Source organism: Rhinopithecus roxellana, chromosome 17, assembly GCF_007565055.1.
Source record: "Rhinopithecus roxellana isolate Shanxi Qingling chromosome 17, ASM756505v1, whole genome shotgun sequence".
In the NCBI taxonomy this organism is placed as follows: domain Eukaryota; kingdom Metazoa; phylum Chordata; class Mammalia; order Primates; family Cercopithecidae; genus Rhinopithecus; species Rhinopithecus roxellana.
In genome coordinates this window covers 111,698,520-111,725,432 of record NC_044565.1, presented here as the reverse complement: position 1 = coordinate 111,725,432, position 26,913 = coordinate 111,698,520, and the positions used below count along the sequence as shown (strand labels likewise).

At 48.1% G+C, this 26,913-nt stretch overlaps 1 protein-coding gene across 1 annotated transcript in view; it reads left to right on the top strand.

Moving 5' to 3' along the window:
* Positions 1 to 26,913, top strand: part of FER1L5 (fer-1 like family member 5) — a 66,471-nt gene that overhangs the window by 13,924 nt on the left and 25,634 nt on the right. Inside the window, exons 10-19 of the mRNA XM_030921165.1 lie at positions 3,405 to 3,435; positions 5,002 to 5,117; positions 5,332 to 5,455; positions 5,876 to 5,928; positions 7,102 to 7,170; positions 13,752 to 13,795; positions 13,885 to 13,967; positions 14,042 to 14,136; positions 15,155 to 15,283; positions 18,456 to 18,633. Of these exons, the coding sequence (XP_030777025.1) occupies positions 3,405 to 3,435; positions 5,002 to 5,117; positions 5,332 to 5,455; positions 5,876 to 5,928; positions 7,102 to 7,170; positions 13,752 to 13,795; positions 13,885 to 13,967; positions 14,042 to 14,136; positions 15,155 to 15,283; positions 18,456 to 18,633 (922 nt within the window). The remainder of the gene's footprint in view (positions 1 to 3,404; positions 3,436 to 5,001; positions 5,118 to 5,331; positions 5,456 to 5,875; positions 5,929 to 7,101; positions 7,171 to 13,751; positions 13,796 to 13,884; positions 13,968 to 14,041; positions 14,137 to 15,154; positions 15,284 to 18,455; positions 18,634 to 26,913) is intronic.

The following is a 26,913-nucleotide window of genomic DNA, read 5'->3' as shown; positions in this document are numbered from 1 at the left end:
CAACATGGCCATCTCTACTAAAAATACAGAAATTAGCTGGGCATGGTGGCACATGCTTGTAATCCCAGCTACTCATGAGGCTGAGGCAGGTGAATCATTTGAACCCAGGAGGTAGAGGTTGCAGTAAGCCAAGATTTGGCCACTGCACTCCACTCTGAGCGACAGAGAGAGACTCTGTCTCATAAAAACAAAAACAAAGAACAAATCAGGATTCCAAACCAGGTCCATTCATTGCAAGTGGTTAATATGCATTTTAGTTTCCTTTTACTCTGTTGGTCCTCTCTGTTCCCCACACTTCCTCTTCTTTTTTTTAATTTGCAACTTATTTGTTAAAGAAACTGGGTAGTTGGACCTGTAGCGTTTTCTCTGGTCTGGGTTTTGCTGATTTCATCTTCAGGGGATCATTTTGCATTCCCCCACCCCACTTCCCTATCTAGAGTTTAGATCAGTCTGAACCAATTAGTTGGCAAAGGGACTTTAACAGAAGGCACAGAACGTCTGCTGGTGTCTCATTGTATGTTGTTAACAGCTAATGATGATCACCGCCTGGATCTGTTGCTTCATTAGAAGTGACTGAGTTTTTATTCTGTTTTTTAATTTTTTAATTTTTATATATATATGCATATATATATAGAGAGAGAGAGAGGGCGCGAGCAAGAGAGAGACAGAGTCTTGCTCTGTTACCCAGGCTAGAGAGCTGTGGCGCGATCTTGGCTCACTGCATCCTCTGCCTCCCGGGTTCAAGCGATTCTCCTGCCGAAGCCCCCCCAGGATAGCTGGAACCACAGGCATGCACCACCACACCCAGCAAATTTTTGTATTTTTAGTAGAGGTGGGGTTTCACATATTGACTAGGCTGGTCTCAAACTCCTGGCTTCAAGTGATCCGCCCGCCTCTGCCTCCCAAAGTGCTGGGATTACAGGCATGAGCCACCGTGCCTTGCCCTGTTTTTTTTTATATTATGGATCTACTGAAGTGTCATTGACATACAATGAATTGTACATATTTAAAATGTATAATTTGATATATTAAAAATATGTGCACACCCAGGAAAAAAAATCATCACAATTAAGATAATGAATATACTCATCACATCTGTCACCTCCAAAAGTTGCCTAATGCGCTTGGGAATCACTCCGTCTCGTTCCCATCCCACCCCCTTGCATTCCCAGACAACCACTGATCTGCTTTCTGTTATTATGCGAACGTTTCTTTCCTAGCGTTCACATTAATAGATAAGTATTTCCTTTAGTTCTTATCAATAGAATCATACATTCTCTACCCTTTTGTGTCTGCTTTCTTTCCCTCAGCATTGCTATTCTGAGATTCATCCATGTTGTTGCATTTGTCAGTAGTGCATTCCTTTTTACTGCTGAGTAATAGTCCAGCATATGGATGTACCCCAGTTTAATTACCTATTCCCTTGTGAATGGACATTTAGATTGTTTCCAGTCTGAGGCTGCTATAATGGGGCTGTGTAAACATTTGTGTACAAATCTGAGTGTAGACATAAGCTTTAATTTCTCTTGGGAAAATATGTAGAAGCAGAATGACTAAATCATACGGTAGGTATATGTGGTACATGTTTAACTTTTTTTTTTTTTTTTTGGAGTTGGAGTCTTGCCCTGTCACCCAGGCTGGAGTAATGGCTTGATCTCAGCTCACTGCAACCTCCTCCTCCCGAGTTCAAATGATTTTCCTGCCTCAGCCTTCTAAGTAGCTGGGATTACAGGCACCCGCCACTACGTGTGGCTAATTTTTTTTTTTTTAGTAGAGACTGTTGACCAGGCTGGTCTTGAACTCCTGACCTTGTGATCCACCTGCCTTGGCCTCCCAAAGTGCTGGGATTACAGGTGAGAGCCACTGCACCCAGTCAACTTTTTTTTTTTTTTGAGACAGAGTCTCACTCTGTCACCAAGGTTGGAGTGCAGTGGTGCAATCTCAGCTCACTGCAGCCTCCGCCTCCCAGGTTCAAGCGATTCTTCTGCCTCAACCTCCCGAGTAGCTGGGATTACAGGTGCATGCCACCATGCCTGGCTAATTTTTGTATTAGCCTGCCTCGGCCTCCCAAAGTGCTGGGATTACAGGTATGAGCCACTGCACCCAGAAGTGTATGTTTAACTTTTTAAGGAAAATTTCTAAAAGTTTTTTTCCAAAATTCCAAACAGGTTTTGCCACTGTACATGCCCACCAGCAGTGTATTAGAGTTCCAGTTGCCCCACATTCTCCGCAATACTTGATCTAGTCCATCTTTTCTATTTTAGCCATTCTAATGGTGTGTAGTAGTATTTCGCTGTGATTTTAATTTAAACCTTCCTGATGACTAATGATGTTGAACATCTTTTCATGTGCTTGTCATCTGTGTATCTTCTTTGGTGAAGTGTTTGTTCAAACCTTTAGCTTGTTTTCCTTGGATTGTTTGTTTTCTAACTATTGATATATGATTTGCAAATATTTTCTTCCAGAGTATGACAGCCCATTCATTTTCTTTCTTTTTTTTTTTTCGAGACGGAGTCTCGCTCTGTCGCCCAGGCTGGAGTGCAGTGGCACAATCCCGGCTCACTGCAAGCTCCGCCTCCCAGGTTCATGCCATTCTCCTGCCTCAGCCTCCCGAGTAGCTGGGACTACAGGCACCCGCCACCACGCCCGGCTATTTTTTTGTAGTTTTAGTAGAGATGGGGTTTCACCATGTTAGCTGGGATGGTCTCGATCTCCTGACTTCGTGATCCACCCACCTCGGCCTCCCAAAGTGCTGGGATTAGAGGCGTAATCCACCGTGCCCGGCCAACAGCCTGTTCATTTTCTTAATGGTGTCTTTCAAAAGCAAAACTTTTCCTTTTGATGAAGTCCAATTTATCAAGCTTTTCTTTGATGGGTTGTGCCGTGTTGCTGTATCTAAGAACACATTATGGGTGGCCATAATGTTCCACAGCAGCTTGTCCCACATATGTCACCTACCATCCCGAACCACATTCCTCAAACCTCTGTGTCAGAAACTATCTCCAAGGGGAAAGAGAAAACTCACAGTTTCTTTATCAACTCATACCTCTTACCTTAACCATCTTCTTCCCCAGGAGCAGTGAGCCGTTCCCTGACCCAGAGTAGGGTAGAGTCGGGCTGTGTTGGCCGAGAGGGTGGCACAGCGCAGTGTTGAGGGCATTTTCCACGCAGGCTTTCTCACTGACTGGTTGTAAGACTTTGGGCACCTCTCTCAAACTCAGTGTCTTCCTCTGCAGGGTAGAGGTGATAATGGGTCCTACCTCCCAGGCTGCTGTAAAGATGAAAGGAGTTAGAGCAGAGAACATGCTGAAGCCCCAACAGCTAGGAGTGGGGTCAGGTTAGTTGATATTACAAATCTTGGCTGCAGGCCCTAACTAATTCTCACCCCACTCTTGTCTTTTCAGACAGATATTGGGTTTATCTACCATTCTCCAGGTAGGTAACACTTATGGCAAATATGTATGTCTTCTGAGAAAAATCAGGCCAGGGGTCAGAATACCTTAAAATCCCCATATGTCCCACACATGGGTGGAGGGAAGTATTAGAGGTTATAAATTATTTTCTGTATTTGGTAATATTTTACTGTACATTGTGGTATTTTATTTTACCTTATTTTTAAATTTTATTTTATTTTTTGAGATGGAGTCTCGCTCTGTCACCCAGGCTGGAGTGCAGCGGCTTGATCTCGGCTCACTGCAACCTCTGCCTACTGGGTTCAAGTGATTCTCCTGCTTCAGCCTCCCAAGTAGCTGGGATTACAGGCATGCGCCACCATACCCAGCTAATTTTTTATTTTTAGTAGAGGTGGGGTTTCACCATGTTGGCCAGGCTGATCTGAACTCCTGACCTCAGGTGATCCACCCACCTCAGCCTCCCAAAGTGCTGGGATTACAGGCGTGAGCCACCACGCCTGGCCTGTTTTACTTTATAATAGTAGCGTCGGGGCTCAAGCCTGTAATCCCAGCACTTTGGGAGGCCAAGGCGGGCGGATCACAAGGTCAGGAGATCGAGACCATCCTGGCTAACACGGTGAAACCCTGTCTCTTCTAAAAAATACAAAAAACTAGCCGGGCGAGGTGGCGGGCGCCTGTAGTCCCAGCTACTCGGGAGGCTGAGGCAGGAGAATGGCGTAAACCCGGGAGGTGGAGCTTGCAGTTAGCTGAGATCCGGCCACTGCACTCCAGCCTGGGCGACAGAGTGAGACTCTGTCTCAAAAAAACAAACAAACAAACAAACAATCAAACAAAAAAATAGTAGCGTCTTTCTCCGAAAAACTCAGGGCGTCCCTTTCAGTCAAGTGCTGGCCTTTTATTACCATCCTGAGTTAGATTTCTTTTTTTTTTTTTTTTTTTTTGAGACGGAGTCTCACTCTGTCTCCCGGGCTGGAGTGCAGTGGCCGGATCTCAGTTCACTGCAAGCTCCGCCTCCCGGGTTCACACCATTCTCCTGCCTCAGCCTCCCGAGTAGCTGGGACTACAGGCACCGCCACCTCGCCTGGCTAGTTTTTTGTTTTTTTTAGTAGAGACGGGGTTTCAACGTGTTAGCCAGGATGGTCTCGATCTCCTGACCTCGTGATCCACCCGTCTCGGCCTCCCAAAGTGCTGGGATTACAGGCTTGATGCCACCGCGCCCAGCCGATTTCTATTTTTTGAGGCCGGTGTTGGGAGATTAAAGTTTGAGTGGAAGTTCCCACCGTACCTGGCTATAGCACACACCAGGCTGAGGAAAATGCTTGGCTCCACACCAGGCCACAGTGAGAACAGTAGGTTCCCAAGGCATAAACAGGGGTCCCTGTGTCCTAGAGGCAACAACTGGCAGCCTTGTGAGCATGCTGTCATTGCTTCATGGTACACGTGACTCCCCTTTTCTTCTGCCACTGGATAGAAAACAGGATGCCTGAGACGTATTTCCATCTTCTCCTCCTCCTAAAGCAAAGGCTGGTTTCAGGCGAGAGGGAAGGAGGCTACAGGCAGATCTCCCATGGTCCCTCTGCCTCTCCAGGTCACACACTCCTAAGGAAGTGGCTAGGCCTCTGCCAACCAAATAACCCCGGCAGTGGTGTGACAGGCTACCTGAAAGTCACCATCTGTGCCCTCGGTGTGGGAGACCAGGCCCTGGTGAGCTGCCCCTAATGCCCCAGGAACCTATCTTATCCTGGCTGCCTCCTGGGGGCACCCCTGGGCCTCACGCTGGGCGTTGACCATCAGATCTCTCCTTTGTCCGCCGCGTCGCTGCAGGGTTGTCCCGTCCCCCTGCACCAAGTGGGAGGTTGGGGTCCTTGCCTGTGACCTCCACATGACCTTGACTATATCAGCTCTCTGGTCCCTCCAGATAGATCAAAAGCTGCTGTATGGGGCCGATGACACCGATATTCAGATCTTCAAGTCAGCGGTAGTCCCGATCAACATGGCTTACTTACAGTTCTTCATCTACTGCGCAGAGGACCTTCACCTCAGTGAGAGTCCGGGTGCAGGGGAGGGAGCAGCCCTGAGGTTCCCTACATGGTGGTACCCTGGATCCTCATGGAGTTTCCTCATTCCTTTTGATACTAAACTACGGTTTGGGGTAGGGGGACAGGGTGAGACTGGAATGCCCCGAGACGTGTCCTGTGGAAGTGCCATGGACACCCTTTCAAACGGGCCTCACGTCCCTGGCCTATGACGGCCAGATGCAGACTCAAGGCTCCCTATGTCCCCCCACCCCATGCCATTGTGTGGAAGAACAAGGGGCGCGGTGGTCATTGGAGACAGGTCTGCCCAGGGGGCACCCCTCTCAATTATAGGGGAGGGTTTTCAGTTGTTCTGTCTCCACTCTATTCCCTCCCCCTGAAAAAATATGCTGCTGGCTCAGATGTCTTTTAACTTGTTGTTCATAGAGAAACAGCAGTCAGTGAATCTTCAGTTGGAGGTGGAACTGATTGGGGAAAAGGTAAGTGGAGAAATGTTCTGAGACCTAGAGAGACTGGCACCTAGAGAAAGTAGTGTGGAGAGGAGGGTGGCCCGGTGGGCAAGGCCACAGGAGTCATCTCCCAGTCACCCACTGAGAGAAGCACGCACCCCTGCACCTGGAACTCTGTGCAGGTGGAGGCCATGTCTTATTCTCTGCATGCCAGATGCCCCCCGAAAACCAAATACACGTGGGAGAATGAGTGCATGAGTGAAACATGCCAGTGAGTGAACAACATTGAAACTGTCACCATTCCTCAGTTTCTTCATGTGTAAACGAAGGTTCTGGGCAAGAGAGTTGCTGAAATTCCGTGAACCTCTATGAATATGGAATAGCATTTTCCAAAGTGTGCTGTTGGGTGTCATGGGTGAAAAACAGTCCTGTGTTCAAATTCGGAGAATGCTAGGTTAAAGGTAAATAGATTTGTTTCCGTATTTGCCAAGCAGAATTTCTACCACATTCTATTTGTTGCAAGCAAGTCGTTAAATCCAGCCCACACATAAGCAGAGAGAAAATAATGTCTATCTTTTGAAGAGAGGAGTACCAAAGAAATTGTGGACATAGTTAAAACCACCATACTGAGTGTGTCCCAGTGAGTGGTTGGGTACCTCCAAAGCTAGGTGAAACGTTCTCAGGTGGTAAGTGACATACAGTTTTCAAAAATTTTGATACTTCTGCGTTCGTCTTGTGTACCTTAAAAGGTTTAATAAGGCCAAGTAACACTTGGTTTCACAGACACCACTGCTTAAAAATGAAGTCAGTTGATGGTTTTGAAAGAGGCATGCGGCTACCATTAGCTGTGTTTTTACCCATTTTTCTTTTGGAATCTTAGAATTTATCTGGCAAAATCTATGTGTGTACACTCATATGGTAAGGTTAGTAGCCCTATAGCTATGTAAAAATGAGGTCTATTGAAAGCTGACTCAAGAAAAAATATGAGGAATCTGAATCTGGTAAACACTTCGGATAAGTACACAAAGGACTGGTGCTGTTGCTGCTGAGAAGTTGTGCAGGTGTCTGGATTGCAGGGATGAGCCTGAGCACCTCTGTGTGCAGACAGTGTCCACAGGGGTGCTGGACAGGAAGAGCTGGAAGGTGAGGCCAGTGGAGGGAGGAGGGGCAGGCTGGCACCAACACTGCTTTGGCACATTCCAGCTCAGGACGCACATGCAGACGCAAACCGACAACCCGATATGGAACCAGATCCTGACCTTCCGGATTCAGGTATGGCTCCTCCATCATGCCCACTCTTCTCCTACATCCCCTAATGTAGAAGGGAAGTTTGGATGGTTGTGTGGGGGTGAAGACAAGAGGGTGGGGGCCAAGAAGCATGGCAAGGGGGACTCTGCCTGATAGGGAGCATGAGGAAGCCCAGGACATATTATGGAAAACTTTACCTTTTACAGCTTTACTGAGTTATCATTGACATACCTATGTCAATGGTATGTATGACTTGTAGATATTTATTTGTTTGTTTGTTTATTTTTTTGAGACAGAGTCTTGCTCTGTCGCCCAGGCTGGAGTGCAGTGGCTGGATCTCAGCTCACTGCAAGCTCCACCTCCCAGGTTTACGCCATTCTCCTGCCTCAGCCTCCCGAGTAGCTGGGACCACAGGCGCCTGCCACCTCGCCTGGCTAATTTTTTGTATTTTTAGTAGAGACGGGGTTTCGCCGTGTTAGCCAGGATGGTCTCGATCTCCTGACCTCGTGATCCGCCCGTCTCGGCCTCCCAAAGTGCTGGGATTACAGGCTTGAGCCACCGCACCTGGCCAGACTTGTAGATATTTAAAAGGTACAATTTGGCCGGGCATGGTGGCTCACACCTGTAATCCTAGCACTTTGGGAGGCTGAGGTGGGCAGCTCACTTGAGCTCTGGAGTTTGAGACCAGCCTGGCCAACAGAGGCGAAACCCGACTCTACTAAAAAGATGAAAATTAGTCGGGCGTGGTGACATGCGCCTGTAGTTCCAGCTACTCGGGAGGGTGAGGCAGGAGAATTGCTTGAACCTGGGAGGTGGAAGTTGCAGTGAGCTGAGCCGAGGTGGTATCACCTACTTATCTGAGCAAACACTAGCTCAGTAGGTGGTAACAGCCTGTAGCCCAAGCCGAACCACTGCATTCCAGCCTGTGCAACAGGCGGAGACTCAGTCTCAGAAAAATATAAAAGAAGAAAGAAAGAAGGAAGTAGAAAGAAAGAAAGAATGAGTAGCTGGGACTACAGGTACCTACCACCAAGCCTGGCTAATTTTCATACTTTTAGAAGAAAGAAATAAAAGAGAGAGAGAGAGAAAGAGAAGGAAGGAAGGAAGGAAGGAAGGAAGGAAGGAAGGAAGGAAGGAAGGAAGGAAGGAAGGAAGGAAGGAAGGAAGGAAGGAAGGAAGGAAGGAAGGACGGAAGGAAGGAAGGAAAAAGAGAAGGAAAGGGAAGGGAAGGAAGGAAAAGAGAAAGAGAAAGAAAGGGAGGGAGGGAAGGAAGGAAGGAAGGAAATGTACAATTTGATACATTTAAAAATATGTACACATCCAGGAAACCCACCATTACAATCAACATGATGAATATATCTATCACCTCCAAAAGTTGCCTCATGCCCCTTGGGAATCCCTCCCTGTGATTCCCGTTCCACCCCCTCCCATCCCCAGGCAACCACCAATCTGCTTTCTGTTACTACGTATTAGCTTGCATTTCCTAGTGTTTCATAGAAATGGAATCATTCAGAAAGTATGCTTATTTGTTTGACTTCTTTCTTTTTTTTTTTTTTTGAGACGAGTCTCGCTCTGCCACCTAGTCTGGAGTGCTGTGGCTGGATCTCAGCTCACTGCAAGCTCCGCCTCCCGGGTTCACGCCATTCTCCTGCCTCAGCCTCCCGAGTAGCTGGGACTACAGGCGCCCACCACCTCGCCCGGCTAATTTTTTTGTATTTTTTAGTAGAGACGGGGTTTCACCGTGTTAGCCAGGATGGTCTCCATCTCCTGACCTCGTGATCCGCCCGTCTCGGCCTCCCAAAGTGCTGGGATTACAGGCTTGAGCCACCGCACCTGGCCTGACTTCTTTCACTCAGCATAATTATTCTGAATTTAATTCATGCTGTTGCTGTGTATCCGTGGTTCATTCTTTTTGTTGCTGAGTAATATTCTATTGTATGGATGTACCACAGTTTGCTTATCCCTTTCCTTGTTTATGAACGTTTCCAGTTTGCGGCTGTTACAGTGAAGCTGTAAACACTTGTGTACAACCCTTAGCATAGACATATGCTTTCATTTCTCTTAGGTAAATATGTAGATGCAGAATGACTAGATTCTGGTAGATATATTAAGCAATGAGTGGGTCATACAACTGAACTTTCCAGAGAACTTAAATGTGCCCTTTCACCCACGTATAAAAACAAAACAAATCCCTTTAAAGACCCATTTTAAATGATAATACACATGTTCTTATCTTCTCAGCAACTTGCCCTGAATATAATTAGAGCTTTTTGTTGATGGCCTAGAGCCATTTTGGGAACATAGTTATTATCCTGGGCTGTCTGCAGTACTGGGCTACTTGTTCCTACACTAAATGGCTCCGAGACGCTTTCTTTGTGGGGTTCTGTAGTCTGATTTTGATCGCCTTTCAATCTGTCTCATCACCTATCAGCTGTTGTGGATGACAGTTCTCTTGAAGGTGGAGCCTTACTGGCCTTTTGACTCTAAGTCAGGCTTCTAAGAGCTGTATGTAAAATAAGCACACAGTTCTGAGAGATAACTTGAGCTCTCTCACATGTGCAGGCACACAGAAATTTGTGTGACATGGATTTGGCAACCCAGAGAGTGTTTTGGTTCCTCCTATGTTGTGAAATACAAAATTAGCTAATGAGCCCTCCTTCTCCCTCCTGTGAGCTCCCCTCCTTGATGCTTCTAGTAGTTACCCAGTCTGCCTTCTTGTGAGTCATCATTTTCAACCATTCCTCATAATCCCTGCCTCCTTAGATGATTTTATAGACTCTGAAAGTAGGAAGACATTTCAGAGGAGGCCTAGTCCATCCGCCATCCTTGCCAAGCTCCCTCCCACCTTTTCCGGCCTGTGGTGAGGGCACAGGGCTGGGATCCTCAGATGCTCTGTGGCTGTTCAGAGCCTTGGGAAATCCTCTTTTTTCATCTTCTGTGTTCATCTTTTTTTTTTTTTTCTTTTTTTTTTTTTCTTTCTTTTTTTTTTTTTTTTGAGACGGAGTCTCGCTCTGTCCCCCAGGCTGGAGTGCAGTGGCCGGATCTCAGCTCACTGCAAGCTCCGCCTCCCGGGTTCACGCCATTCTCCTGCCTCAGCCTCCCGGAGTAGCTGGGACTACAGGCGCCCGCTACCTCGCCCGGCTAGTTTTTGTATTTTTTAGTAGAGACGGGGTTACACCGTGTTAGCCAGGATGGTCTCGACTTCCTGACCTCGTGATCCGCCCGTCTCGGCCTCCCAAAGTGCTGGGATTACAGGCTTGAGCCACCGCGCCCGGCCTTTTTTTTTTTTTTTTTTCTGAGACAGAGTTTCATTCTTGTCACCCAGGCTGGAGTGCAATGGTGCGATCTTGGCTCACTGCAATCTCCGCCTCCTGGGTTCAAGCTATGAGAGGCTGGGACTACAGGTGCCTACCACCAAGCCTGGCTAATTTTCATACTTTTAGTAGAGACGTGGTTTCACCATGTTGGCCAGGCTGGTGTCGAACACCTGACCTCAGGTGATCCGCCCGCCTTGGCCTCCCACAGTGCTGGGATTACAGGTGTGAGCCACCATGCCTGGCCATTGTCATCTTCTTACAGGCTCAGAACCAATGGCACAGGCCAGGCCCTCCCTCATCCTTGAGAGAGGCCGAGGCCTTCCAACATTTCAAGATGTCCAAACACCCACTGGAACCTCATCCATTTTCCCCAGAACACAGTCTCCAGGGTGGGGCCCTTTGGATACTGGCCTGATTGTCTCTAGCCCTTTGGAAATGCAGCAGGCAGGTGTGAACCTCACTCTGAAGAGGCAGAACAGCCAACCACACAGATGGTAGCATCTGAGGCCAGGTGGTCGGAGGGGGAGCAGAGCCCGGGGCACGGCAGAAAACTGGCCTGTGCAATGGTCAGTCCGAGGGCCCCAGGGCAGAAGGGGAGGCAGCACACTAGATGATGAACTGAGAAGCGGGAGGAGAATTATTAGCACAATTCATGGAAAGGTGGTTCGGCCATAAATCTGAACTTGGAGGATTCTTAACTTTGGAAGACCTGGATGCCTTCTGATGCCCACCTCTCCCCTTCCAACGTCCTTCTTTACCCTGGGCAATTTCCTCCTTTCTTACTAACTAGCTGCTCACCCAGAAAGCCCTTTCCTCTTCTCCTTGGCCTCTTAGCTGTCAGGACCCGAAGAGAATTGGATGAAGAAAATGGAAAGTTGGGAGGTTCCCAGCCGCACCCCAAGAACTGCTGTAAGGAGAAGAGGCCCCAGTGGAGAGGACTGAGGATTTGGGGTCACGCTCTGGCCTCAACCCCGCAGCTCTATTTTACACATGGATATATGGATTTTTTTTTCTTTTATTTATTTTTCTTTTTTTCTTTCTTTCTTTTTTGAGACAGAGTCTTGCTCTGTTGCCCAGGCAGGACTACAGCGACGCAATCTCAGCTCACTGCAACCTCTGCCTCCCAGGTACAAGCAATTCTTGTGCCTCAGCCTCCCGAGTAGCTGGGACTACATGCATGAGCCACCATGCCCAGCTAATTTTTTGTATTTTTGATAGAGATGGGGTCTCACTATGTTGCCCAGGCTGGTCTTGAACTCCTGGCCTCAAGCAATCCTCCCACTTCAGCCTCCCAAGTGCTGGGATGACAGGTGTGAACCACCGCATCTGGCCTCTTTTCTTTCTTTTTAAAAATAATTAAGGAAACCATATTGTAGAGTGAAGATAGGACACAGAAGCTTGGGTTGGAATCCTGACTCCACCCCTTACTACGTGACCTTGAGCAAGTCTCTCTGCCTCTCTAGGCCTCATTCCCCATCTCTTTATAGGGACAATCACAGCCCCCACAGGGTTACAGCAGAGTGGTGAGGGGCTCTGAGGCTTTGGCGACTGCATGTAGCATGAGAACTTCAGGAACTCAACCTCTCTGATCTCAGCTTTCCCATGTGAAAATGGGAATAATAATAGCACCTGGTTCAAGAGGTTTTTAGGAGAGCCCACTAGCTGGTCTATGGAATTTGTTTAGCACAAGCCAGGGGTAACAGAAACCTCCTAAAGAGGCAGCTATTATTATTTATTCTTTTTTTTTTTTTTTTTTTTTTTTTTTTGAGATGGAGTTTCGCTCTTGCTGCCTAGGCTGGAGTGCAATGGTGCCATCTTGGCTCACTGCAACCTCCGCCTCCTGGGTTCAAGCGATTCTTCTGCCTCAGCCTCCCGACTAGCTGAGATTACAGGCATGCGTCACCACGCCCAGCTGATTTTGTATTTTTAGTAGAGATGGGATTTCTCCATGTTGACCAGGTTGGTCTCGAACTCCTGACCTCAGGTGATCTGCCCACCTTGGCCTCCCAAAGTGCTGAGATTACAGGCATGCGCCACCATGCCCAGCTAATTTTGTATTTTTAGTAGAGACAGGGTTTCTTCATGTTGACCAGGCTGGTCTCGAACTCCTGACCTCAGGTGATCCACCCACCTTGGCCTCCCAAAGTGTTGGGATTACAGTCTTGCGCCACCGTGCCTGGCTTATTTATTCTTTGAGGAGACAGATACACCACTGTTTAAAAAGTTGATGGCTAGACATGATGAAGACATTCTAGGCACACGGCGTCTCCATGAGCTGGTTTGGTGAATGTGCATTCAGACTGAAAGGGGCTGTGAGAGGACAGTAATATCTAGCAGCCCACAGTCAGGGCAGACTCAGCTATCGGAGGGCCTGAAGCTTATGCAATTAGGGAACTTTCATTTTTTTCTTTTTTGAAACAAGGTCTCGTTCGGTCACTCAGGTTGGAGTACAGTGGCACGATCATGGTTCACTGTAGCCTCAACCTCATGGGCTCAAGCAATCCTCCCACCTCAGCCTCCTGAGTAGCTGGGACTATAGGTGAGTGCCACCACACCCAGCTAATTTTTGTATTTTTTGTAGGGAGAGGATTTCATCAAGTTGCCCAGGCTACTCAAGTGATCCGCCCACTTCAGCCCCCTAAAGTGCTGGAATTACAGGTGTGAGCCAGCATGCCTGGCCAGAGGGCCATTTTAAAAACACAAACACAAAACGATCATATGACAAGTTCCAGGCCCCTCCCAGGACCCTGCAAGGGGCCCATTCAAATGGGAGGCCCAGCTGGGCGAGGTGGCTCACACCTATAATCTCAACATTTTGAGAGCCTGACGCAGGAGGATTGCTTTTGCCCAGTAGTTCAAGACCAGCTTGGGCAACATAGTAAGGCACCTGTCTCTACAAAAAAAAAAAAAAATTGTTTTTAATTACCTAGGTTTGGCGGCAACTGCCTGTAGTTCCAGCTACTCAAGAGGCTGAGGCGGGAGGATCGCTTGAGCCTGAGAGGTGTAGGCTGCAGTGAGCTATGATCATGCCACTGCACTCCATTCTGGGTGACAGAGGAGGACCCTGTCTCAAAACAAAACAAACTCCCAGAAAACAAATAAGAGGCCCTAAAGCCAAAGCTCCATTAGCTTGATTGGAAATCCAGCTTTTCTGTGATTAAGTGGCTCGCTGGTAACTGAGCCAGGAGTTGGTCCCAGACCCGCGACTCCTTACCTGTTCTTAAAATCTCCACGAGGACCAGACCATCCGAATGTGTACCCACCACTCCTCTCTCCTTCCCCCGACAGCTACCCTGCCTCTCTAGCTACATCAAGTTCAGAGTCTTGGACTGGTGAGCAACCTGGTGGAGGGTGAAGCACACAGGGAAGGAGGAAATGAGAGCTGGGCCAGGGGCTCAGCCTGAGGAGTGTTTCTCTCCAGCCACAGGAAGGACTGCTCGGATGAGATTGGGACTGCCAGCCTGTCCCTCAACCAGATCTCGTCCACCGGAGAAGAGATCGAAGGCAAGCAAAGTCTCGAGCCCACTTCCCACACCCCTCGTCCTGCGCCCGACCCTTCTCACTCTCTCTCCTTCCAGGAGTGTACTCTGGCTTCCTGCCCTGCTTTGGCCCCAGCTTCCTGACTCTGCACGGGGGTAAAAAGGCCCCTTTCAGGATCCAGGAAGAAGGCGCTGTAAGCTTGTCACAACAGCTCTAGGGGACAGCGGAGGTAGAGCTGCCCCCAGTAAAGCACTAGGACCTGGGACGTGCCCGGAGCCCTGGCCCTGGTTTCTGTCCCTCGGGGTCTTGGGGAGAATGTGAAGCCTGTCCATGAGCAGCCACATGCATGTGGGACAGGCGTGGGGGCACGAGAAAGAAGCAGGCGGAAGCTCTGGGCTTTCCCTGACGAAGGGGCTTTGAGAGGAGCCCAGGGTAAGATTTTCAGCAGGCGGGAAGGGCGCGCAGGACAGAGGACACAGCACAGGCAAGTGTGAGGAAGCACGAGGTTATTCAGGAATGGCGGTAAATGCCAGGAACCCAACTCAGACTGTCTTAAACCCAGGGAAAAACAAGATTCCTGTCTGCCCGGATCCACTGTGGATCCCAGTTTCTGACTGTGCAAAAAGGCCCTGGGAAGGAACGAGGCAGGGAAGGATGCTGAGGAAGAACCACAGGCACTGGCCCTCAAGGCCACTGGGAGGCCCTCCCTCTCCTTTCCCCACCCCACCCCGCCTCATTCCCTCCTCCCGCAGTCAGGCCTCCGGGCTGGGAACCTCACCACACCACCTCCAGCAAGGAAGGCCGGGCAAGCGTTGTAATTGGCCTCCTTAGGTCTTGTGTGCTCCCCTTGGATCCCTGCGGCCAAGGAGGCAGGGCGGGCTCTGATTGGCCAGGCGGGGAGCGCAGACTCAGTGATCCCAGTTCCTCCCACCCAGCCTGAGGCATTGTGGGAACACAGTTCCCACCCAGCCTGAGGCATTGTGGGAACACGGGCCTCCATGGGGCAGGCAGGTTTCCAGGATGCAGAAGAGGGCTCAGTGCCCAGAGGTTTCCTGGCGTGGAGGTGTCTGGAATTATCTGGGATTGTGGTTGGAGTAAGCCCCGGGCAGGCAGTGACTGGACAACCTTGTCTTTGCCTCAGGGGTTTGAAAGGAGATTGGCCTGTTCTTTTTCTCTCACCCCTATTCTCCCTTTTCTCTGGCTTGCCCTAGCGTATTCCCGACTCTGTTAGGGATGGTTTAGCTTATCGAGGCCGAGTCTATCTGGAGTTAATCACCCAAATCAAGTCCTATCAAGACTCCACGATAAAGGATCTCTCCCATGAAGTGACCAGGATAGAGGTAACTGCGGGAAACAGGTAACCCAGGGAAAAACACGAGCCCTGTCTGCCCCAGATCTACTGTGGATCCCAGTTTCTGACCGTGCAAAGAGGCCCTGGCCACTGGCTGTTGAGTGTGTAAGGATGCCTGACCAATCAGCCTGATAATTTACTAAACCCTTGCTAGTGGCTTCGTGCTGCAGCAAATCCCGGTGGTTGGGGGACCCTGATGGAAAAGATAAGGTTTCAGTTTTAAGAAATGCCTAATCTGGGCCAGGTGCTGTGGCTCACACCTGTAATCCCAGCACTTTGGGAGACCGAGGAGGGAGGATCACTTGAGCCCAGGAGTTTGAGACCAGCCTGGGCAACATGGTGAAACCCTGTCTTTACTAAAAATACAAAAAAAAAAAAAAAAAAAAAAAATTAGCTGGGCATGGTGTGGTGCATGCCTGTAGTCCCAGCTACTAGGGAGGCTGAGGCAGAAGAATCACTTGAACCCGGGAGGTGGAGGTTGTAGTGAGCAGAGATTGTGCCACTGCGCTCCAGGCTGGGCAACAAAGCAAGACTCTGTCTTAAAAAAAAAAAAAAAAAAAAAAAAAAAAAAAGCCTAATCTGGGCTGGGTGCAGTGGCCCACACCTGTAATCCCAGCACTTTGGGAGGCTGAGGCGGGTGAATCACTTGGGGTCAGGAGTTCGAGACCAGCCTGGCCAATATGGCAAAACCCCATCTCTACCAAAAAAATACAAAAATTACCCGGGCATGGTGGCTTGCGCATGTAGTCCCAGCTACTTGGGAGGCTGAGGCAGGAGGATCGCTTGAACCCAGGAGGTGGAGGTTACAGTGAGCCAGGATCATGTCAATGTCACTGCACTCCAGCCTGGGTGACAGAGCGAGACTCCATCTCAAAAAAAAAAAAAAAAAAAAAATCCCTAATATGGTTAAGGAGAAATGGTGTTAATTCATGACCTAGTTTCTCAGGGCTTTGTATAACAATCTAAGGGATTTGAGTTTCTTCCTGAAGCCAGTGGAGGGCTACTTACTGAGGCAGGAAGGGGCAGGAGAAGCAGTAACAATAGACTGGAGGAGAGTAGGTTGGGGTCACCCAGTCAAGAGAAACAGGAATACAGCCTCGTTGGCAGAGAGCTGGAGAGGAGGTGGGTAGGTTTCAGAGACCCTTTGGAAACAGAATGTCCAGAGCCAGTGACCAACAACGTAATAAGTGAGGCTGACTCCCCTTGCTGAGGCCCATTTTCTGCCATGGGTGATGAGGTGGTCAGGGGTGCGATGCACCAAGGTGGGCTCTCTAAAGAAGGAGAAGGTTTGAGGGATATGATGAACCCCATCTTTGACATGTGGTGTGAGACATCAACAGAGACCAGCCCTGGAGCCTGCTAGACACAGGGATGTGACATCAACACACCAAAGTTTGAACCTGTGGTCGTGGAAGAAATTGCCTGAGGAGAGTAGGTGGAATGAAAGGAGAAGGAAGTTTTGAGGATGCCACAGTCTTTAGAGGCAGGTGAAAGAAGAGAAGGGGTTTGTAGAAGAGGGTGGAGAGGAACCTCCAGAGGTGGACTCAGGAGTGGAGATTTGCAGAAAGGAGTGACAAGCAATCTCGAATGTGGCAGAGAGAAAGGGCGAGGACTGAGAGACATATGCTGGTTATTAGGAAGAGATCAGTAGCCTTGGAGATTGGCTAGGAGAGAAGCTGGGCTGCCATAGGTGGGAGGGAGAGGTAGGAGCCAGTGCACAGAGACAAACCTTCTAAAAAACCTGATTCAAAGCCAGGTGTGGGAGTCTGAGATAGGAGGATCACTTGAGCCCCAGGAGTTTGAGACCAGCCTGGGCAACATAGTGAAACCACATTTCTAAAAAATAAAAGTTTGGCTGGGCGCAGTGGCTCAAGCCTGTAATCCCAGCACTTTAGGAGGCCGAGACAGGTGGATCACGAGGTCAGGAGATCGAGACCATCCTGGCTAACACGGTGAAACCCCGTCTCTACTAAAAAATACAAAAAACTAGCCGGGCGAGGTGGCGGGCGCCCGTAGTCCCAGCTACTGGGGAGGCTGAGGCAGGAGAATGGCGTGAACCCGGGAGGCGGAGCTTGCAGTGAGCTGAGATCCGGCCACTGCACTCCAGCCTGGGCGACAGAGCGAGACTCCGTCTCAAAAAAAATAAAATAAAAGCTTTTTTTTTTTTTTTTGAGACAGAGTTTGTCTCTTGTTGCCCAAGCTGGAGAGCAATGGCACGATCTCAGCTCACCGCAACCTCCGCCTCCTGGGTTCAAGCGATTTTCCTATCTCAGCCTCCCGAGTAGCTGGGATTACAGGCATGCACCACCACGCCCAGCTAATTTTGTATTTTTAGTAGAGACGAGGTTTCACCATGTTGGCCAGGATGGTCTCGATCTCCTGACCTCGTGATCCACCCGCCTCAGCCTCCCAAAGTGCTGGGATTACAGGTGTGAGCCACTGCGCCTGGCCTCAAAGTAAATTTTTTTTAACGTGAAAGGAAATGAGAACAGGTGGTAGCTAAATGGGGTTCAGATGGGAGAAGGAAAGTTATTTTTTTTAAATAGGGGAGACCTGAGGTAGTGAACAGACTGGGGGATGCAAGAATGGGGCAGAGGTTGGAACAGAAGCAAGAGGGACTCGTATGACGGACAGGAGGCCCAAGCAAGCACCTGGTGAGAACAGCTGAAGTTGGGGGGATAGTGGGCAGCTGGAGCAGGCAGTGGGAAGGTTCAGCCTTTCTGGTAGTATGCATGTATGTGGGGGGGGGGGCAGGGTGGGTGTGGGTGTGTGTAAAATCTCAGCTCTACACCCCTATCCACATTGTGTCTTCTGAGGGAAAGGGTTTAGTCAAAAAGGAAAAGCATCTCTACTTGGAATGAGGATGAGGTGGCCCAACCCAGAGCCTACCCTGACAAGGGAGGAGACCACTCCCTTCCCAGCCCCCTGATTTCAAGAAGGGAGGGAGCCAGGGCTGGCTGGGTGGAGGGCCGGGTGATGGAAGTCCTGGAGGAACTGCCCTGGATCAGCCGGGTGCAAGGGAGCCTCTGAAGGCCTTTGAGAGGGAGAGAAGGGAAGATGGCTTTGAAAGAAAGAGAGTACCTCATCCTTGCCTCCCTGCCCATCAATCTAACCCTTGGCTTATGTACTGGGGATGGGGGGTGGGGCGGTTATTGTTTTAGAAGCACCAGAACCGCCAAAAGTATGGGCTGTGCGTCATCTTCCTCTCCTGCACCATGATGCCCAACTTTGAAGACCTGGTCCATTTCGAGGTCAGCATCGGTCACTATGGGAACAAGATGGACCTGAATTACAAGCCTCTCGTCTCAAGCACACAGTACAGCCCAGTGATATATGATGGTAATTGTCAGATTCTGGCAAAGAATAGAGAGCAGCCACTGCATGCCAGACCCTATGCTGGGCTCTCTCAGGGGTATTAGCTCATGGAAGATTCATAGGCATTATTTACCTATATTTCACACATGAAAAAATGAGGTTCAGGGAGGTGAAGTCATTTGCCTAACTTTATAGCTAGCAGGTGGTGAACCCAAGAGTCGAAACTAGGTGTTGACATGAAGTCCTTCTCTACACTGCTTACAACACTACAACTTCTCCAGCCTCATCTTTTCCCCTGCTACTCTGAACCACCTCCCATCCATCCGTCTTCCACCCACCAGGGCATGCATCCATCTATTTTTTTTTTTTTCCTTTTTTCTTTTCTTTTTTTTTTTTTTTGAGACGGAGTCTTGCTCTGTCACCCAGGCTGGAGTGTAGTGGCCGGATCTCAGCTCACTGCAAGCTCCGCCTCCCGGGTTCACGCCATTCTCCTGCCTCAGCCTCCCGAGTAGCTGGGACTACAGGCGCCCGCCACCTCGCCCGGCTAGTTTTTTGTATTTTTTAGTAGAGACGGGGTTTCACCATGTTAGCCAGGATGGTCTCGATCTCCTGACCTCGTGATCCGCCCGTCTCGGCCTCCCAAAGTGCTGGGATTACAGGCTTGAGCCACCGCGCCCAGCCTCATCCATCTATTTTTTTTAGCCATCCATTCAGCCACTCAACTCTCACCTACCCACTTACCCCAACATCCAACCAACTACCCCTCCAGCCTTGAACCACCTCCCATCCATCCATCCTCCACCCACCAGTTCATGCATCCATCTATTTTTTTATCCATCCATTCAGCCACTCAACTCTCACCTACCCACTTACCCCAACATCCAACCAACTACTCCTCCAGCCGTTCATTCACTCCTCCAGTATATACTTATTGCACACCTATAGTGGGGACTATAGAGCAGCGGTTCTCAGAGAACAAACCCAAGGCCAGCAGCAGCAACATCACCTGGGAGCTTGTTACAAATGCAGATTCTCGACCCCACGCTAGACCTAGAGAATCCAATAACCTGGGGAAGAGGCCCCAGTCTGTGTTTTCTCAAGCCCTCCAGGTGACTGGGGTGCATGCTCCAGTTTGAGAACCACAAGCACTGCTGTCTCACTTTCATCTTTTTCAGCTTTACTGTCTCATCACCCATTCTGAGCCTTCTGGGCATCCCACTTCCCTACCTCTCTTTTTAAAAAAGTTTTATTAAGATATAATTCACAAGCCATACAATTCGTGCATTTAAGTTTGTACAATAGTTTTTTAGTATATTCACAGAGTCGTACAACCATCACCACCATCAATTTTATTTTATTTTATTTTATTTTTTGAGACGGAGTCTCGCTGTGTCGCCCAGGCTGGAGTGCAGTGGCCGGATCTCAGCTCACTGCAAGCTCCACCTCCCAGGTTCACGCCATTCTCCTGCCTCAGCCTCCCGAGTAGCTGGGACTACAGGCGCCCGCCACCTCGCCCGGCTAGTTTTTTGTATTTTTTAGTAGAGACGGGGTTTCTCCATGTTAGCCAGGATGGTCTTGATCTCCTGACCTCATGATCCACCCGTCTCGGCCTCCAAAAGTGCTGGGATTACAGGCTTGAGCCACCGCGCCTGGCCACCACCATCAATTTTAGAACATTTCCTTATCCAGAAAAGGAACCCTATGCCTGTTGGCAGTCACCCCCCATTTATCTCCCACCTCCCCAGTCTTAGGCCACCACTAATCTACTTTCTTTTTCTTTTCTTTTCTTTTCTTTTTTTTTTTTGAGACGGAGTCTCTCTCTGTTGCCCAGGCTGGAGTGCAGTGGCGCAATCTTGGCTCACCGCAACCTCCACCTCCCAGGCACGTGCCACCATGCCTGGCTAATCTTTTGTGTTTTTAGTAGAGATGGGATTTCACTGTGTTAGCCAGGATGGTCTCGATCTCCTGACCCGCCGCCTCAGCCTCCCAAAGTGCTGGGATTACAGGCATGAGCCACCGCGCCCAGCCATCTACTTTCTGTGATTGTAGATGTTCCTATTCCAGACATGTCATATATGCAACATATAATATGTGGTTTTTTTGTGAATGGCTTCTTTCACTTAGCGTGATCTACTTGATTTTTGTATTATGAAATATATATACAAAAAGCAATGAAATGTGTGTATGTAGTTTAAAGAAGAAGAATAAAATGAGGGAGGCTGAGGTGGGAGGATCACCTGAGCCTGGGAGGCAGAGGTTGCAGTGAGCGGAGATCGTACCACTGCACTCCAGCCTGGGTGACAGAGTGAGACCCTGTTTAACCAAAAAATAAAAAATAATGATAATAAAATGAGTACCCATGAACCCTCCACTCAGCTTAAAATATAGAAAACTATCAGCATCTTAGAAAGGGTCCATTTGCTCTTCCCAGATCCCTTCACTCAAGTATCCATGACCCTGGCTCTTGTATTAATCACCTTCTTGCTTTTCTTTTTCTTTTTCTTTTTTTTATTTTTTTTTATTTTTTTATTTTTATTTTTTTTTTTTGTTTTGAGACGGAGTCTCGCTCTGTCGCCCAGGCTGGAGTGCGGTGGCCGGATCTCAGCTCACTGCAAGCTCCGCCTCCCGGGTTCACGCCATTCTCCTGCCTCAGCCTCCCGAGTAGCTGGGACTACAGGCGCCCGCCACCTCGCCCGGCTAGCTTTTTGTATTTTTTAGTAGAGACGGGGTTTCCCTGTGTTAGCCAGGATGGTCTCGATCTGCTGACCTCGTGATCCGCCCGTCTCGGCCTCCCAAAGTGCTGGGATAACAGGCTTGAGCCGCCGCGCCCGGCCCTTGCTTTTCTTTTTAATTCTTCACCTATGAATGAAATCCTGAACATGATACAGATTTTATATTTTACATAAATGGACTGGACGTGGTGGCGCTTTTTCGGTCTGTATTCATCTGTCTTGCATCTTCTGCTCAACGTTAAACTTTATGGGTATGTGTACTGCACTGCTGCGTAAATTCATTTTCACTTCTGCATACATTCCACTGTGTATGTGGTATATTCCACAAAGTATGTAGGCATTTAGGTTGTATCTTTTTTTGCTATTATAGTCATTTTGTTATAAACATTCTTGTGCATGTCTCCTGGTGACAAGTGCGAGACTTCCTCTAAATTATACACCTAGGAGTGGAGCAAAAGTGATTATGCCAAATTACACTCTCCTCAGCATGGTATGAGAATTCCTATTACTCTACGTTCTCACCAGTACTTGATATACTGCCTAGCCTTTTTTAAAAAATTAATTAATTAATTATTTTTTTTCTCTGATGGAGTCTTGTTCTGTCGCCTAGGCGGGAGTGCAGTGGTGCAATCTCAGCTCACTGCAACCTCCACCTCCTAGGTTCAAGCGATTCTCCTGCCTCAGCCTCCCAAGTGGCTGAGACTACAGGCGCCCACCACCACGCCCGGCTAATTTTTGTATTTTTAGTAGAGATGGGGTTTTGCCATGTTGGCCAGGCTGGCCTTGAACTCCTGACCTCAAGTGATCTGTCTGTCCCAAAGTGCTAGGATTACACTAGCGTGAGACACTGTGCCCAGCCTATTTTTAAAATTGTTTATGGAGACAGGGTCTCACCATGTGGCCCAGGCTAGCACCACCACACCCAGCTAATTTTTCATAGAGATGGAATTTCACCACGTTGCCCAGGCTGGTCTCAAACTCCCGAGCTCAAGTAGTCCACCCGCCTTGGCCTCCCAACGTGCTGGTATTACAGGTGTGAGCCACTGCGCCCAGCCCTGTTGATTACCTTTAATTTTATAGTTAGTACATTATGTGGTCTAAGAAATATCTATCTCAAGATCATGAAAATTGTCTCCTCTGTTTCATTCTACAAGCTTTATCTAAGTTTTATCTTTTTTGTTTGGGTTTATGATTCAATTTGACTTAATTTTTGCATATGGTATGAGGGAGGAATTGAGATTATTTTTATCTATACAGATATACACGTTCTTTTTCTCTACACAGATAACCAGTTCAGCACCATTTGCCTGAAAGACTATTCAGTCCCACATTGAATTACTTTGCCACCTTTGTTGAAAATCAGTTAACCATATTGATCTATTTGCCTATCCTTATCCACCACAACCTCTGTCTCCTGGGTTCAAGCGATTCTCTTGCCTCAGCCTCCCAAGTAGCTGGGATTACAGGCATGCGCCACACCACGCCTGACTAATTTTGCATTTTTAGGAGAGATGGGGTTTCTCCTTGTTGGTCAGGCTGGTCTCAAACTCCTGAACTAAGGTGATCTGCCCGCCTCAGCCTCCCAAAGTGCTGAGATTACAGGCGTGAGCCACTGCACCCAGCCTAGTTGTTCTTTTACAAAATAACTGTGGCTCTTGTACAAGTCTTTGGGTTGGACTTTGGTTGAAAACGGGTTCCTTCCCATTTTCCTATTTTAGCAAAATCTCGACAATTTCTCCAAAAAAGGCCACTGGAATTTCCTGTGTTCTTTTGTTTTCATCAGGTATTTTTTGTTTGGTTTTTAGTATTACATTCTATCTATTGACAATATGTATCTTTGGATTATTTTTAGTGGTTGCTTAGGGAATTACAATATTGACCCTTAACTCATCATAGTCTACTTTGAGTTAATAATATGCCACCTCCCAGAAATAACTGTTTTATTATATGTAATATACCATGCAATTAATTACAGTATAATTGCATTGATAGCTTACATTATCTTTGTTATACCTTTTTTTTTTTTTTTTTTTTTTGAGACGGAGTCTTGCTCTGCCACCCAGGCTGGAGTGCAGTGGCCGGCTCTCAGCTCACTGCAAGCTCCGCCTCCCGGGTTCACGCCATTCTCCTGTCTCAGCCTCCCGAGTAGCTGGGACTACAGGCGCCCGCCTCGTCGCCTGGCTAGTTTTTTGTATTTTTTAGTAGAGACGGGGTTTCACCGTATTAGCCAGGATGGTCTCGATCTCCTGACCTCATGATCCGCCCGTCTCGGCCTCCCAAAGTGCTGGGATTACAGGCTTGAGCCACCGCGCCCGGCCTGTTATACCTTTTTTTAAATATTTTTGGGACGGAGTCTCACTCTGTCACCCAGGTTGGAGTGCAGTGGTCTGCCTCCTGGGTTCCCAGGTTCAAGTGATTCTCCTGCCTCAGCCTCCTGAATAGATGGGATTACAGGAGTGAGCCACCATGCCTGGCTAATTTTGTATTTTTAGTAGAGATGGGGTTTTGCCATGTTGGCCAGGCTGGTCTCGAACTCCTGACCTCAGGTGATCCACTCCCCTCAGCTTCCTAAACTGTTGGGATTACAGGCATGAGCCACCATGCCCGTCCTATCTTTGTTATGCATTCTGGAATTGGTTTGCTAGTATTTTGTTGAGGATTTTGCATCTGTGTGTATGAGTAAAATCTGATTTTGTTAGTAATTTATTTAGTGATGTAATTTACAAACCACAGAATTCTCTTGTTTTGTAGCCACTCTCCTGTTCCCACCCCCAGGTCCACACAACTACTAATCTACTTTTGTCTCTGCATATTTACTTTTCCTGGATATTTCATATAAATGAAATTATACAATATGTCATCTTTTGCATCTGGCTTCCTTCACTTGGCGTAATGTTTTCCAGGTTTATCCATGACGTAGCATGTATCAGTACTCCATTCCCTTTTCATTGCCAAATAGTATTCCATCATATGGGTGTACCGTCCATCATTTGTTAATCCATTCATCGGTTGATGGACATTGTTCCCCCTTCTTAGCTATTAAGAATAAAGCTGGCCGAGCGTATTGGCTCACTCCTGTAATCCCAGCACTTTGGGAGGCTGAGGCGGGTGGATCACCTGAGGTCAGGAGTTCGAGACCAGCCTGAGCAACTTGGTGAAACACTGTCTCTACTAAAAATACAAAATTAGCCGGATGTGGTGGCACATGCCTGTAATCCCAGCTACTCAGGAGGCTGAGGCAGGAGAATCGCTTGAACCCAGAAGGCAGAGGCTGTGATGAGCTGAGATCACTCCATTGCACTCCAGCCTGGGCAACAAGAGCGAAACTCCGTCTCAAAAAAAAAAAAGAATAAAGCTGCGGTGAACATTCGTATACAAGTCTTTAAGTGGAATGGCTTTTTAAGAACCTGCCAAGCTTTTCTAAAGCGGCCACATCATTTTATATTCTCCCAGCAATGTAAGATGATTTCAGTTTCTCATCCTCATCAATGTTTGTTTTTATCTGTCTTTATTTATTATAGTAGACACGCAGTGGTACCTCATCGTTGTTTTAATCTGCATTTCCTGTAATGACACTGAGCATCTTTCCTTTTTTTTCTAATTTTTATTTTTTATTTATTTATTTTTTGAGACCGAGTCTAGCTCTGTCGCCCAGGCTGGAGTGCAGTGGGGCAATCCTGGCTCACTGCAACCTCCACCCCCGGGGTTCAAGTAATTCTCTTGCCTCAGTCCCACCAAGTAGTTGGGACTACAGGCATGTGCCACCACGCCTGACTAATTTTTGTATTTTTCATAGAGACAGGGTTTCACCATGTTGCCCAGGCCGGTGTCAAAAGTCCTGGGCTCAAGCAGTCCACCCACCTCGGCCTCCCGAAGTGCTGGGATTACAGGCGTGAGCCACCGCGCCCAGCCACATCTTTTCATGCTCAGTGCTCATAAACCATTCATTTATCTTCTGTTTTTTTTTTTTGAGACGGAGTCTCGCTCTGTCGCCCAGGCTGGAGTACAGTGGCAAGATCTCGGCTCACTGCAAGCTCTGCCTCCCGAGTTCACATCACTCTCCTGCCTCAGCCTCCCGAGTAGCTGGGACTGCAGGCACCCGCCACCACGCCCGGCTAATTTTTTGTATTTTTAGTAGAGACGGGGTTTCACTGTGTTAGCCAGGATGGTCTCCATCTCCTGACCTCGTGATACGCCCTCCGCGGCCTCCCAAAGTGCTGGGATTACAGGCGTGAGCCACTGCGCCAGGCCTCAAATGTGTTGCCTGTTTTTAATTTGGATTGTTTCTCCTATTATTGAGTTATAATACAAGTCCTTTGCCAGATATGTGATTTGCAAATAGTCCGTCGCTTGTCTTTTCATTTTCTTAGTAGTGTCTTTTGAAGTGCCAACATTTTTAATTTGATAAAATCCAATTTATTTTTTCTTTTATGGTGTTATATTTAAGAACTCTTTGGTTAACTCATGATCATGAAGATTTTTCTCCTATTTTTTCTTCTAAGTTTTCTGGTTTTGGTGGGGTGCGGTGGCTCACACCTGTAATCCCAGCACTTTGGGAGGCTGAGGCAGGAATTCAAGACCAGCCTGGGCAAACATGGCGAGATCCTACAAATTTTTTTAAAAAAATTTAGCTGGGCATGGCAGCACACACCTATGGTCCCAGCTACTCAGGAGGCCGAGGCAGGAGGATTGATTGAGCCCAGGAGGTCAAGGTTATAGTGAGCCATGATCACACTGCTGTACCCCAGGGAGGGGAGCAGAGTGAGACCCTGTCTCAAAAAAAAAAAAAAAAAAGTTTTACAGTTTTAGTTCTTACACTTATCTGTATGATTCATTTTGAATTAATTTGCATGTGAATATCCAGTTGTTCAAGCACCGTTTGTTAAAAAGACCATCCTTTCCTCATGTGTTTTCTTAGGTTACATGTTAAAATACTTACTCTGTTCCATTATTTAATTTTCTTTTTTCTTTTTTTTTTTTTTTTGAGACGGAGTCTCACTCTGTCGCCCAGCCTGGAGTGCAGTGGCCGGATCTCCGCTCACTGCAAGCTCCGCCTCCCGGGTTCACGCCATTCTCCTGCCTCAGCCTCCGAGTAGCTGGGACTACAGGCGCCCGCCACCTCACCCGGCTAGTTTTTTTTTTTTTTTTTTTTGTATTTTTTAGTAGAGACGGGGTTTCACCGGGTTAGCCAGGATGGTCTCGATCTCCTGACCTTGTGATCCGCCCATCTCGGCCTCCCAAAGTGCTGGGATTACAGGCGTGAGCCACCGCGCCCGGCCCATTATTTAATTTTCTACATCAGAAGCTCCATTTATGGGTTTAGTGATGCTCTTTGGTTTTATCTATATCTGTCATTTTCTCCCTGATCCTTTTTTGACCTATTCTTTCCATTTCATTTTGGTCACTTTTCTCATTTCCATCCTTGTTTCCATGCCTCTCACTGAAGTGTCTGCAGCGTCTAATCTCCCATGGACTACTTATGCTGCCTTCCCATCTCTGTTTTTGTTTTCTCTGCTACTTGTTTTCTGAGGTTCGCGGGCTCACGTTGCCTCACGTGTGTCCTGAGCTCCTT